The 13,763-nt window shown below is 41.8% G+C and overlaps 1 protein-coding gene across 1 annotated transcript; it reads right to left on the reverse strand.

Moving 5' to 3' along the window:
* Window positions 1–244: 244 nt before the first annotated feature.
* ovol1a (ovo-like zinc finger 1a) lies at window positions 245–6,741 on the reverse strand. The gene is made up of 4 exons (XM_060905071.1): window positions 6,170–6,741; window positions 2,191–2,429; window positions 1,608–1,899; window positions 245–1,400 (listed from the first exon to the last, which is right to left on the reverse strand). Exons 1-4 carry the CDS (start codon window positions 6,267–6,269, stop codon window positions 1,060–1,062), a joined length of 972 nt encoding a protein of 323 aa, XP_060761054.1. The 5' UTR covers window positions 6,270–6,741; the 3' UTR covers window positions 245–1,059.
* Between the last annotated feature and the right edge of the window lie 7,022 nt (window positions 6,742–13,763).

Raw genomic sequence — 13,763 nt, forward strand, 5'->3', positions numbered from 1 at the left:
AAATGAATTATTTTGAGTGGGATAAGAGTTAAGCAACATAACGGGCCCAAGGACTGCGCTCCTGAACCGTTAACACACAAAAACCCTGTAATGAAGCTGCTTGTGAATTCCAGCAACAAGACCAAACACGGATCTGGAATCCGTTGCGCTCTCATCCCCTCCCTCCCTCCCTCCCTCCTCTTCCCTCCCCTTCTTTCCCTGTTCAAATCTAATTTCAGCCCAGGCATATACATACTTCACCAGATTTTTCAGAATTTGTAACATAAAAGTTTATTGTTCATTTTATATAGAAAGCACAGTCACTTTAAAAAAAGTAGTGTAGTAAAATTCCATACAATACTTCAGTGCTCTCTTGGACTATTAGACCTGAAGCCAGATCAGCATTATTACTGTTAGGATGTCACACAGTAATTGCAGTGAGCACATCTATCTTACTCTTGTGGAAGCTAATGAATATGAAAACGTCAATCTGTGTTCGTATTATGTACAAGGATTTATAGGTTATTATAAACATATAAAATCTGGAATACGTGAAACTCCACCAAGAGAGCATTAGACACCACCTCGATAAATACACATTTCTTCATATATGACGGTATATATTACAAACCTCAATAATTACTGACTGAACACCATTCCCTCTTCAATAATTCCTTACAACAAAATAGGACATTATAAACATTTAATATAATATTTCGGAAAAAGTTTTTGTTTTTCCCCTGAGCAAAAATGGAGTACTATTTATATCAGATAGTGTTTTCTTTTTAAAGTTTTTCAACATCAGTTTTGTTGCAAACTAAACTAGTGCATAATCATGATTTAGCTGTTTACTGATTTCAAAGTGAAGAACCAGCCCTCATCTATAGTGGATGTGTAAACTCGCACTCAATCCATGATTACTGCTTGAAACTCATTTATCTACTCCTTTACTTATTCACTGTATTAAGTTTCACTTTCTCACTTCTTATTTTAAATAACATTGCATATGATCTAGTTTACATAATGAGATGTGTATATTATGACAGTATAATTTTATGCCTCAATTAATCTCAACTCTTTCTACCTTCCTCCTGATTCTGTTGTGTCATCACTGTTCAGAGATAAAGGAGAGCCAGGCAGGGAGTTTTCCTCTCGTGTAACACCACCTACTGCCCCTGAATGTCTACGTGCCCCCTTGGCCCGCAAGAAGGCACTGTTTGGATGTTGATTATGGACATGGCGCAACAATGAATCCTGGGTTGAAGCAGTGTGGCCACATTCTTCACAGACATAGAGCTTAGTGCGCCGTTCCTTGTAGGCATACTGTTGCAGCACACCATGGATCTTCTTCATGTGGGATTCCAGAGAGCAGCGCTGGGTAAAGGCTTTCTCACACAAATTACATTTATATGGACGAACACCTGGGACATGACAGAAGAGAGGCATATATATAAGAGTCTCTGTGTTTTTGGTCTAAAGCCTCGCAGTATGAGCTGAGGCAATTTGAAGCCGTAAACGTGTATTTATATACAATATTACACACCCAAGTAAATAAATCTGATCCCTGTTTTATCAACCTCTTTGGTTTGACAGTAATTTGACCAACAAAATATTTTATGCTCACATACCTGTATGTGTGCGCACATGCCTCTTGAGATCAAAGGTGTCATTAAAGCCCTTGCCGCAGAAACTGCAAAGATGCCGTTTCTGTTCATTGTGACACTTTAGGTGTCTGTTGAGCATGCGTTGGTACTGAAACGCTTTCTGGCACACCTGACATGAATAGGTTCCCCCTGTTGTAGGTGCAGAAGATGTTACGCTGCTGGTTGTGGGACATGGGTTTGGCACAGTGACCGGAGGATCTGCAGTTGTGCTCGGAATGCGAAGTGGAGCTTCGATAGGGAGTTCACCTGTAGTCACCTGTAAATATAAAGCGTAAAGGAATGAAAATATAAAAAGTCATAATTTATTCAACACAATTGGTTCTGAAGTCAGCTAAAGTCCAAAAAGATTCCTTGGGTTTCTCAGTTTCAGTTAAATAATAGATCAGCTTGCACATACTGTAAATGACTGCTACAATGCCACATACCAGAGTTAATTCCTAATTCAAAATAGGTAGGTAACGAACACTGAAACCATGCAAGCCAAACCAGTTTTTAGCTAGATACTAAAATAGAAACTTAATAAAAGACATTTCTAAGAAAGCCTCACCTTGATCTTGGAGCGGACATATGTGCTGCTGTGTGTACTTCGGATGCGCTCTGTTTCAGGACTGGGCTGCTGTCCCAGAGCGGTACAGGAGGGCAGCTCAGCTGTAGAAACCAGTGTGTAGGACTCTAGCAAGTATTTCTCTGTACATCTGCTGCGCTCTTTATGAGTGGATAGGCACAGGGCCACTTCAGCTGTACTTGCCTCAGTCTCCTCACACAAAGCTGGAGGGGACACAGAGACTGGAGGGGAAATCATGGGAAAAATGGGAAATAATGAGGGTTAATGGAAGTGATATTATACTACATTGCCAAAAGTAAACCCATGTGTGGGTCTTTCCTTAACTGTTCCCACAACGTCGGGACAACACAATTGTATAGAATGACTCTGCTGTAGCATTACAATTTCCTTTCATTGGAACTAAAAGGCCAAAACCTGTTCCAGTAGAACAATGCCCTTGTGCTCAAAGTGAGGTCCATGAAAACATGGTTTGCCAAGGCTGGAATGGAACAACTTGAGTGGTGTTTACAAAGCCCTGACCAAGCCCTGACAATTTACCTTTCAGATAAAATGGAATACCGACTGTGTCCCAGACCTTCTTCCTCAGATTGCCTAGTCTCACTAATGCTCTTATGGCTGAATGGGCAAATTGAAACCACCACACTCCAAAATCTAGTGGAAAGCCTTCCCAGAAGAGTGGTGGTTACTCTAACAGCAAAGGGGGACTAACTCTGGAATGGGATGTTCAAAAGCACATATGGATGTGATGGTCAGCTGTTCACAAACATTTGGCCATATATTTATCCTGTACTACAATACATCTTGGATCATTTCTAAAATAATTTCAACAAAACAAGCTTGTCTTGCACTGTTCCAAACATTTCAAATATGCTCTAGGTTTTAACAAAGAATCTACAAAATTATATGAAACTGGATGTAATGTATGGCTCTCAAAAAAACTGGGGACAGTTGTGCCTTTAGGGAAGGTGTGTGTATGCATGGTTGAGTGGGAGGCAGGTGTGTACAACTGTATTGTCCTGTGCTGAAGTCAGCCACTCCTGTTACGGCAGCACCAGTCTGACTGGCTAAGCTTGAGACACAGGCTTATCATCTCCCTTTATACAAACATGCATACACCACAATGCATAGGCTGTGAACTGAACCCCAGTAATGTATCATGTGCTCATATTCTGATGTTCAAGTCTATTATATAAAAATAATAATCTTGACATCAGTTTCAGCTAACTGACTTTACCTACATTACCACTTTTGTACATTTAAGCAGGGAAGTGTGCAGTGATTCTGCCAAAGGATGCACAAACAAAAACAAATAAAATAACTCCAAAATATAATGCAAATGTGTGTCATATGCTCTGGCTAACTGTATAAGCAGGATACACCAATGATATGACTCGGTGAAGATCTCCGCTGGATTTATTTCATCTCACCAAGCACCTTTTTTTTTATTGCATTTTGTTCTAGTTCAGGAATCTATGCTGAATTAAAATGTAAATTGATAAATACAGTAATGTGTGAATCAAAAACTCCCGAGAAGGCAGCATTTCATTACAACTAAAGCACTGATTGTCTTCCCCAACAAGTTGGATTTCGATTCTCTCTCTCCGTGTGTGTGTGTGTGTGTGTGTGTTCAGCTGTATGCCAACTCCTTCCATCTCATATACTGTATGTATGTGTGTTTAGTTAACGTGGAACAACACAGGCAGTGAATATAGAAATATACGTGTTCTGGGCTAACGTGCAGTTTATGGACTATCTGAGCTAAAGTGGTCTATGGCATGAACTTTGTTATCTAAAACAGATTATGGTGTCAGCCTGTTTTGCTAAATCAAGTGGCACAGACTGTAAGGTTTTGGTTCACTTTTGAGAATATTCTTACTTTTTTATGACCAGGCCGACTCCTAAGCAATAGACCCAGATTTACAGAAACTAATTAAAACCTCTCTGACAAAGAAAAAATGGAGCATAATGACTCTGCCCTGTTTTATTGTCCTGTATATGTGCCAATGCAACTCCACTTTTCATGTCTTATCTCGCAACGGTGACACCGCTCTGGTGACGTCACACCTCCCGGGTTCAGCCTCTCCTATAATGTAACACTAGAGGAAAATCTGTGCAGTCAGATAGAAACATAAAATATTAGATTAAAGCAAAAGCTCAGGATATAGCTAACTGATTGTTGTATTTTCCGACATGGCACACACAATCAGCTAAATTAAAGCAGCTATCAGTAGGGAAAGGTGGGAGAGGTGGAGACTGGCCTAGCCCACTGGAGGCGAGTTTACTCTGGGCCATGTTTGCTAAGGGTGTAGTGAGAAACAGCAGCGGCACCATGGCCAGTCCGTTATTTCCTTCACTGTTCATTAACTCAGCTGTGCACCACAAAAACACTGGCAGGATAAACATACCAGATGTTTTGTAACATTTCCTTACTAAACGAATAAATGACATATTAATTAGATTCATTCTCCTGTGTGTCTAGGGACAGTAGCCTGTTTAACTTTTTGGAGAAAAAAAACAGTTGAGAAAATAGAAATTAATCTTCACTGCTTTCTAATATGTTTTCAGTATCATTTATCTAAAGGAAAACCCTTGGCTTGTTTGTTTTAAATCTGAAATGAAACCATTTGTTGTGGGAATTAGGCCTATCACAAGAACGAGTTGAACAACATTAACTACATACCACATTATCGTGTTCGGGCTACAGTAAATCAGTCCTAACTTTTTCCCTCAACAATGTTTTGAGAACATAAATGTACAATAATAAAATAAAAAAAGAAGAAGTAGTACACACTTTAAAAACAAAGCAATATTTTAAAGCCTTAATTAGCCTATTAATTCACAAAATGAGAAGAGACAAGAATACTTCCGGTTCAAAAACGAGTTTCTCTGAGATGCCATCCCTGTGCTCGGAAATGAGTCAAGTCAAGTTTGTTTGTATCGTGCTTTTACCAGTAGACATTGCCCCAAAGCAGCTTTACAGAATCTGAATGACCCAAGCCAATTTTATCCCTGATCTATCCCCAATGAGTAAGCCCGTGGCGATGGTGGCAAGGAAAAACTCCCCCAGATGACACAAGGAAGAAACCTCGAGAGGGACTCAAAGGGAACCCATCCTCACCAAATGAGGATGGGATTTGGTGAGGAACCCATCCTCACCAAATGCCAACCAAAAGTTAACAAGCCAACTGTAGTCCTCAGCCACAAAAGCATTACTGTAAGTGTAGGAAATGAGCTTCAAAGTGCGAGTTTGAAATCCATCAGGTGTTAGTAAATCATTAGCCTTATAGTGTATTGTGGTGTAGGGAATGAGCATGCATGGGGAAGGGGCTCACAAAGAGAGGCTTGTGTTTCTGTTATTCCGTTAGGTGAATCAGCAAGTCATTTGATCCTCAAAACCTCTGTCTGCTTTTTCTAAAACGGTGTCAAGATCGCATAGGAATTTTTGTTATGGCCTCTCAAAACCTTTGCGTGGGTAAAACGCGGTTCACTCCACCCCGGTACTTCAGCCTTATCTCCGAAATTAAAGTGGATTTAAAAGCTTTTCCAAGTTTCTGAAAAGTGCGCAACGGGATGTGTTGCAATGAATTTTACGTCGAGGTGAGTTTATAAGGCGACTGGGGCTGAAGGTCAGCTAAACAGCTCCTTGGTTCTCTTTAACACACTTTCCAAACAGCCAAAAGGTGTCAAATTCGATGCCCACAGAGTCATTATTTAGTGTAGGGTACAAACTGGGTGAATTAAATATTGTCATAAATCACCTACATGCTAAAGTGTTTTTTTAAGGCCTATAAATATGCTATAATTTAAATGTAACAAATAGCTTTGTAAATAAAACACTACAAAGCCCTAAAAGGTTGGATATGCTAAATTGTGTAATGTATATAGTTCCCGTTTACCGTTATTCGGCCTGTGTGTTTTGAGCTGTTAGGTGTAGTGTAATGAGCTGTCCTGTCCCCCTCACCTGGTATGTAAATGTCTCCTCGCTCGTGGTCAGGTAGATCACTCCAGCTTCTCTTGCCGGGTGAAACACTGGACTTTTTCACCAGGAATGCTCGTGGCATGCTGAGTTGTCCAGGTCTGTCTCTGTCCCCAACACCTTACTGTAGTCTCCACACTACTGGGCTATTAAAATTAACCACACAGGTGATAGAGCTCATAAAATATTTGCTTGGAAGACGATGATCGACAGCGAGTAGCCGATTTTAATTTAATGGAGACTCGAACGATTCAGTTTCGTTCTCCTCCCTCCTCTTCACTCCAAACTTTTGTACCTATAGGCTACAGGTTCCTGTAGCGTCTCCCACCATTTGTCCACTTTTGCGCGCCCTGCTGTCTCTTCCGTATAATTTCCAGGTTCCGAACTTGTTCCTTTAACAAAATGTGCTGATGTTGAGCGGCCAAGCGCCGTCTTGACCTCTCCGCCAGTGCACAACGATGGTGGAAATACTTCGATCCGCTCACTTTGGAGTCTCAACACAACGAATTTCAAAGGTTGATTGAAGCGCAGGTACACATTCATGAGGAAACAGGTGGCAGCGCGCATGCGCCTGGAAATAACGGTGACAACAAACCCGACCCAACCTCTACGTTCTACCTGTTCAACCGGTTCCCCCCCTCCCCTCCTTGTCATACTTACGCACACACTCTCTCTCTCTCTCTCTCTCTCTGAGTCACCTTTCCGCTTCTATAGGCCTGAAGCAGGACTGGCGCGATGGAGAGTGAAAGCTAAACTTGTAGGCCTTTAATGTTTTATAACTTTTAAACGCGGCACGGTGGTGCCTCACAGCAAGAAGGTTTTGGGTTCGAACCCAGCGGCCGACGATGGCCTTTCTGTGTGGAGTTTGCATGTTGTCTGCGTGGGTTTCCTCCCACAATCCAAAGATAGGCAGGTTAGGTTAACTGGTGGCTCTAAATTGACCGTGAATAGTTGTTTGTGGGGCAGCACAGTGGTGTAGTGGTTAGCGCTGTTGCCTCACAGCAAGAAGGTCCTGGGTTCAAGCCCAGCAGCCAACGAGGACCTTTCTGTGTGGAGTTTGCATGCTCTTCCCTCATGGGTTTCCTCCAGGTGCTCTGGTTTCCCTGACAGTCCAAAAGCATGCAGGTTAGGCTAATTGGTGGCTCTAAATTGACCGTAGGTGTGAATGTGAGTGTGATGACCTGGCGACTTGTCCAGGGTGTACCCTGCCTCTTGCCCATAGTCAGCTGGGATAGGCTCCAGCTTGCCTGCGACCCTGTAGAACAGGATAAAGCGGCTACAGTTAATGGATGGATAGTTGTTTGTGTCTCTACGTGTGTGTTAGCCCTGCGATGACCTGGCAACTTGTCCAGGGTGTACCCTGGCTCTCACCTATGGTCAGCTGAGGTAGGCTCCAGCTTGCCCCCTGACTCTGCACGGGATAAGCGGTCTCTGCACCTTACTGTGTTTGGCTATATTGAATAATTACATACTGCAATTTATACTGCTGCCAATATGCTGCTTTTTAAAGGGTTATGTATATTATTTATTTTATTTTTATTTTATTGATATGCTGCTGGGGCGGCACGGTGGTGTAGTGGTTAGCGCTGTCGCCTCACAGCAAGAAGGTCCTGGGTTCGAGCCCCGGGGCCGGCGAGGGCCTTTCTGTGTGGAGTTTGCATGTTCTCCACGTGGGTTTCCTCCGGGTGCTCCGGTTTCCCCCACAGTCCAAAGACATGCAGGTTAGGTTAACTGGTGACTCTAAATTGACCGTAGGTGTGAATGTGAGTGTGAATGGTTGTCTGTGTCTATGTGTCAGCCCTGTGATGACCTGGCGACTTGTCCAGGGTGTACCCCGCCTTTCGCCCGTAGTCAGCTGGGATAGGCTCCAGCTTGCCTGCGACCCTGTAGAAGGATAAAGCGGCTAGAGATAATGAGATGAGATGAGACAATGGTTATCATCATGATAAAGTTTTCATGATGAACACTCAGATCATCATCATCATCCAAAATGCTCATATTTACACTACCATTTGTCCTTTGATCCTGCTGCTAATTCCCCTGCAGGTTCTACTGGTTTATATGTTGTGTTCTTAGGTGTTCAATTTAATTTATTCATTTTCTATACCACTTATTCATTGCAGGTCTTGGGGAAGCTGAAGCCAGTGCCAACTGACATGAGGCAAGAGGTGGGGTACACCCTAGATGGGTCACCAATCCATCACAAGGTGATCACAGAGAGACAAACAGCCATTCACACTCACATACATACCTATGGGCAATCTACAGTAGCCAATTGAACTAATCTACATGTCTTTGGACTGTGGGAGGAAACTGGAGTATTCGGACAAAACTCATGCAGGCATGAGAAGAACATGCAAACTCCGTACAGAAAGGCCCCAGTCAGCGACGGGGCTCGAACCCAAAACCTTCATGCTGTGAGGTGAGAGTGCACCATCGTGTCACCCCAAACTAATTAAATTTAATTTCACCTATTTAATTTATGCTTTATTATTATTTTATAGGTTGGAGCTTACCTATCTGTCTTATACTTGTTTAATTTATTATGTATTTTATGAGTGAGTGGTTCGACTATTTTTGTTCTTTTTGTCTTTGAGCTCCATCCATCCATTATCTGTAGCTGCTTATCCTGTACAGGGTCGTGGGCAAATTGGAGCCTATCCCAGCTGACTGTGGGCGAGAGGTGGGGTACACCCTGGACAAGTCGCCAGGTCATCGCAGTGCTGACACATAGAGACAAACAACCATTCACATTCACACCTACTGTCGATTTAGAGCCACCAATTAACCTAACCTGCATGTCTTTGGACTGTGGGGGAAACCGGAGCACCTGGAGGAAACCCACGCAGACATGGGGAGAATATGCAAACTCTATACAGAAAGGCCCCTGTCAGCCATTGGGCTCGAACCCAGGACCTTCTTGCTGTGAGGCGACAGTGCTAACCACTACACCACCGTGCCACCGTCTTTGAGCTCATAAAGACAAATTACAATCAACCATATTGGTATTGCAATAAAGTATTGAAGCTTGAATCTACCTCAGTGGCTGTCTTTGCTGGCTAGTTGAAAAAAATCAGGTTCATTTATTAGAACTGTGAATGACATTGCCCATGATTCAATCTCTCAGAGAAAAACAGTGTATAATATTTTAGATGGCTTCACCATACACATCCCATTCATCAGTAGGCTAATTACCCTCCTTATTCCTCTGATTGCCCCCAACAAAAACACTATCTGCATTAAAATCACCCCGAAACCTCTACTTTTTCCCATTTACACTTTTTCTGGGACCATTACCAATTGTTAGTAAAGACTGTCATGTTCTATACATTTTTTAAAATGTTGATTTTCTATCTGATTATGATTCATTATCAATGATAAGTGCATCTATAGGGATTATAATGTGGGTTAGTGCATATTTAGAAATTAAAATGTAGTGAGTGAGTAAGAAAGGAAGAATTATAATGAGAATTACAAGAAAGATGGAGTTGAACGAGGAAATTGGAGTGTGTAGGTGTGTAGAATGAGTGGTATGTTGCCCGGGCTGTCCAAGCGGTTGAGGCAGAACATTTACCCCATGTTCTTCCTCCTTATCCCCTTACCCTTGTTCCCTCTATAACACATAACATCTGTTAGTTCTTTGTGAGTTGCTGATAACTCAGTATTCACTGTTTGGCAGGAGGTGTAAATTAAAATAAAATATTTTACTAATGATGCTTGTCTTCCTCTATGTCAGCATCTATTCTAGCTTATTTGAGCTTTCATTTTCATTAGCTTCCCCTTTTTTTTTAATTTAAGGGCTTCACCTGTAAGTCAATGATGTCATGAGTGGCAGAATTTGGGCATGTGTGAAACATTTGTGTTTTGTGTGGATGTATACATTTTAATTGATCATTGCATTGTATCCATATGTGAGTAAGTATAAGAAGAGAATATTGAATAATAATAATAATAATAATAATAATAATAATAATAATAAACACAACGTAGTGTTTAAACAGGTTTAAAGTTAGATTGTGCTGTGACATAAAAAGATTGTAGGAGGGATGAAGTAGCTTAGTGAAGTTAAAAGGTGCAGTGTTCTGAACAGATGTGGTGATTTGCTCTAACCTGAACAGCATCCTCCATCCCTCATTAAAAGTCATAACTTCTTTATGCTCATACAGAGGATGGCTTAAACCCAAGGTCCCCAGAAGCTTGTTCTCTATTACACAGGAATTAATTGTATTCTTAAATATTGAGATTTATCCATGAAGATTCACCTTGTTTGCAAACACACACATATGCAAGCACATAGGCACATTAAACTCTATATTCTGCTTTTCTTTACTGCTTTTTCATTTTACTTTCTATAATGTGGAACACTGACCCAATGGTTTATAACAATTCTATATGATCCATCCATTATCCATAACCGATTATCCTGTACAGGGTTGCAGGCAGGCTGGAGCTTATCCCAGCTGACTATGGGCAAGAGGCGGGGTACACCCTGGACAAGCCGCCAAATCATCGCAGGGCTGACACATAGAGACAAACAACTATTCCTGCTCACATTCACACCTACGGTCAATTTAGAGCCACCAATTAGCCTAACCTGCATGTTTTTGGACTGTGAGGGAAACCGGAGCACCTGGAGGAAACTCACACAGACACGGGGAGAACATGCAAACTCCACACAGAAGGGCCCCCGTCAGCCACTGGGCTCGAACCCAGAACCTTCTTGCTGTGAGGTGACAGTGTTAACCACTACACCACCGTACTTCCCATGCTATGTGATCTAACAGAAAAATAAATGTCAGCTTGATCAAGCATAACCTGACTGGTGACTTGTTTCCTCTTTTCTTTCTAAGCTTACCTTCCATTTACCAAGACCTGCTTTACTCTGTTTTTCTTTCAGTAATGAAAAAGAACCAAAGAATTTCCATCACATTACAGATTCATATCACACAAGGTGGTGCCATTCTACATCACATTTCCAGTGTCTCTTATCTGCCACCTGTGATGGTTGAAGTCTCATTCAATTTTTTCGATGACTGCCCACATTCTTAACTGTATTAGTAGGCAAAGGAATGCAGTGTGTCTGCGCCTGCCACTGTTCATGCATCTCTCACACACTACAGAGTATTTCTGCTTAGTGTCACACCTTTCATGTATTATCTAAAGGAATCTTGACGAACCATCTAATTATGGTTGTTGTTCAAATACATTTTAAATCTGAGATACTGTAGTGCCAATGCAAATGAAGCACTCAGTTGAGAGACTTCACCATTTCATTGAATAGATTCACTCTTGTCTTGTGGGTATTCTTATGAGTTTGCGAAACAGTGTTGATTGTGCAGCACATCAGTGACCGTGATCTTCCTTTTAGTGTGATGCAATATTTTGAGGAACTATTTAAAACTAATTAAATAAATAAATGTGTGGCCTGTTTAGTGCCATGGAGAAAAAGTACAGTAACACATCATTGGTATGGGCTTTGTTGTGTGTGTGTTTTTATTAAAGTATGTATTAGTTTCATTTTTCATATGTAGCCTACATCATTGTGTTTATTTTCTGTTTTATATAACCTTTATTTAAGATGGCAGAGTGTTTCCCCCTGCGACCCTGTAGAACAGGATAAAGCGGCTAGAGATAATGAGATGAGATGAGAGTGTTTCCCATTGCATGCATATAGATAGAAGGCAGGCATGGGCCTATTAACATGTAATTTGCAAATCATGTTTTCAAATATATCATTGACAATTATGAATGACTCAACTTTTTTTTTTAGAGTTAATTGGGAAACTGTGACAGCGCTTTCTATTTTTTTGACAACTAGCCTATATTATATTTATGTTACTATAAATAATAAACTGTAAAAGGACTGGTGTCCCATTCATGGTGTATTCACACCTCACACCCAGTGCTCCTGGATTTGACTCCAGATCCACCGGGATCTTGAGCAGGACAAAGCTTACTGAAAGAGTGAGAGTGAGCAAACAGTAAAAAAGGAACTCAAATAAATACTGAAATAATATGAGGGTAAGTCAAAAAGTTCTAAGACAAATTGAAAAAAAAATCTTTATTTATGAAAATAACAAAGCTATTTCTCTACATATCCTCCATTTAAGTCTAAACACTTCTGCGAGCGATGTTTCCATTGGAGAATTCCTTCTTTGTAGAATTCTGGGGGATGTCTTTCACAACCTTTTGAAATTATAACATCTGTCTTAGAACTTTTTGACTTGTCCTCATATATAAAACGTAACCACCTTTTCTCACTCACTCACTCACTCACTCACTCACTCACTCACTCACTCACTCACTCACTCACTCACTCACTCACTCACTCACTCACTCACTCACTATCCATTAATGTCAGTTTCCACCAGCTGGCGGGTATGACGTTGCATGATAGGCTTTCACCCTCATTTTCCATGCTGTTCGGTCCCTTATGTCATTTGCAGTGAGATTGGTCACCTTTAGGTCGTTTGTGACCACTTTGTACCATGCTTTGTGTGGCCTACCCCTTCTTTTCCGCCCATCAACCTGGATGTTTCTTATGGTGTTAATACAGCTCTCAGCCCTTTCTACATGTCCAAACCATCGCAGCCACTTACATCTGATAGCAGTCACGAGGTCAACCATCTCGAGCCTTGCGCGTAGGTCACTCACGCTGGTAACATCATCAGGTTTGACACCACACATCCACCTTAGCATCACCTGCTCGTTTCTCTCCAGCCTTGCCATGTCGATCTTCCTAGGGGGCCAGCACTCACTGGCATACAGCATGACACCCCTGACACAGCTACCATACACCCTACCCCGTGTTTGAAATGACAAACTCTTGCAAAACAGTATAGGCAGCAGCTCCCTGAATTTGCCCCAGGCGGCTCTCACCCTAGTGATTGTGGCAGCCTCACAGCCACCACCAGCACAGATGGTATCTCCTAGATAGCAAAAGGAATCCACCACATCCAGACGGTGTTCACCAACCATGACGTGGTCGCACAACCTGCCATCGATGGGGCAAGCTGTTCCTAGGCATCTGCTGCACCTGAGCAATGGGTCAGAGATCAGTCTGCCACATACATTACTACATTTCTTATGAACCCAGTCTGAACACCCACTGCAGTAGACGGAATTAATCATAGGCCTATAACTTAATAAGGAAATCAACTGGTAGGTTATTTCAAGCATCTTGGAGAATGTTTCATAGTTCTTATGCAGACTTTGGCTCTCACTTCATTCTGTCTCTGCAGGTAATCTCCAACCCCAAATCAGAAAAAGCTGAGATGGTATTTTTAAGTTGAGATTGAAATTAAAACTGAAAACAATGATTTGGAAATAATCTTTGGCTATCTGTATTGCACTCAAAACAGTACAACAGCACATTATTTGATGTTTTACCAAATTAGCTTATTCATCTCATCTCACCTCATTATCTCTAGCCGCTTTATCCTGTTCTACAGGGTCGCAGGCAAGCTGGAGCCTATCCCAGCTGACTACGGGCGAAAGGCGGGGTACACCCTGGACAAGTCACCAGGTCATCACAGGGCTGACACATAGACACAGACAACCATTCACACTCACACCTACG

This window comes from Neoarius graeffei, chromosome 1 (genome assembly GCF_027579695.1).
Source record: "Neoarius graeffei isolate fNeoGra1 chromosome 1, fNeoGra1.pri, whole genome shotgun sequence".
Classification (NCBI taxonomy): Eukaryota; Metazoa; Chordata; class Actinopteri; order Siluriformes; family Ariidae; genus Neoarius; species Neoarius graeffei.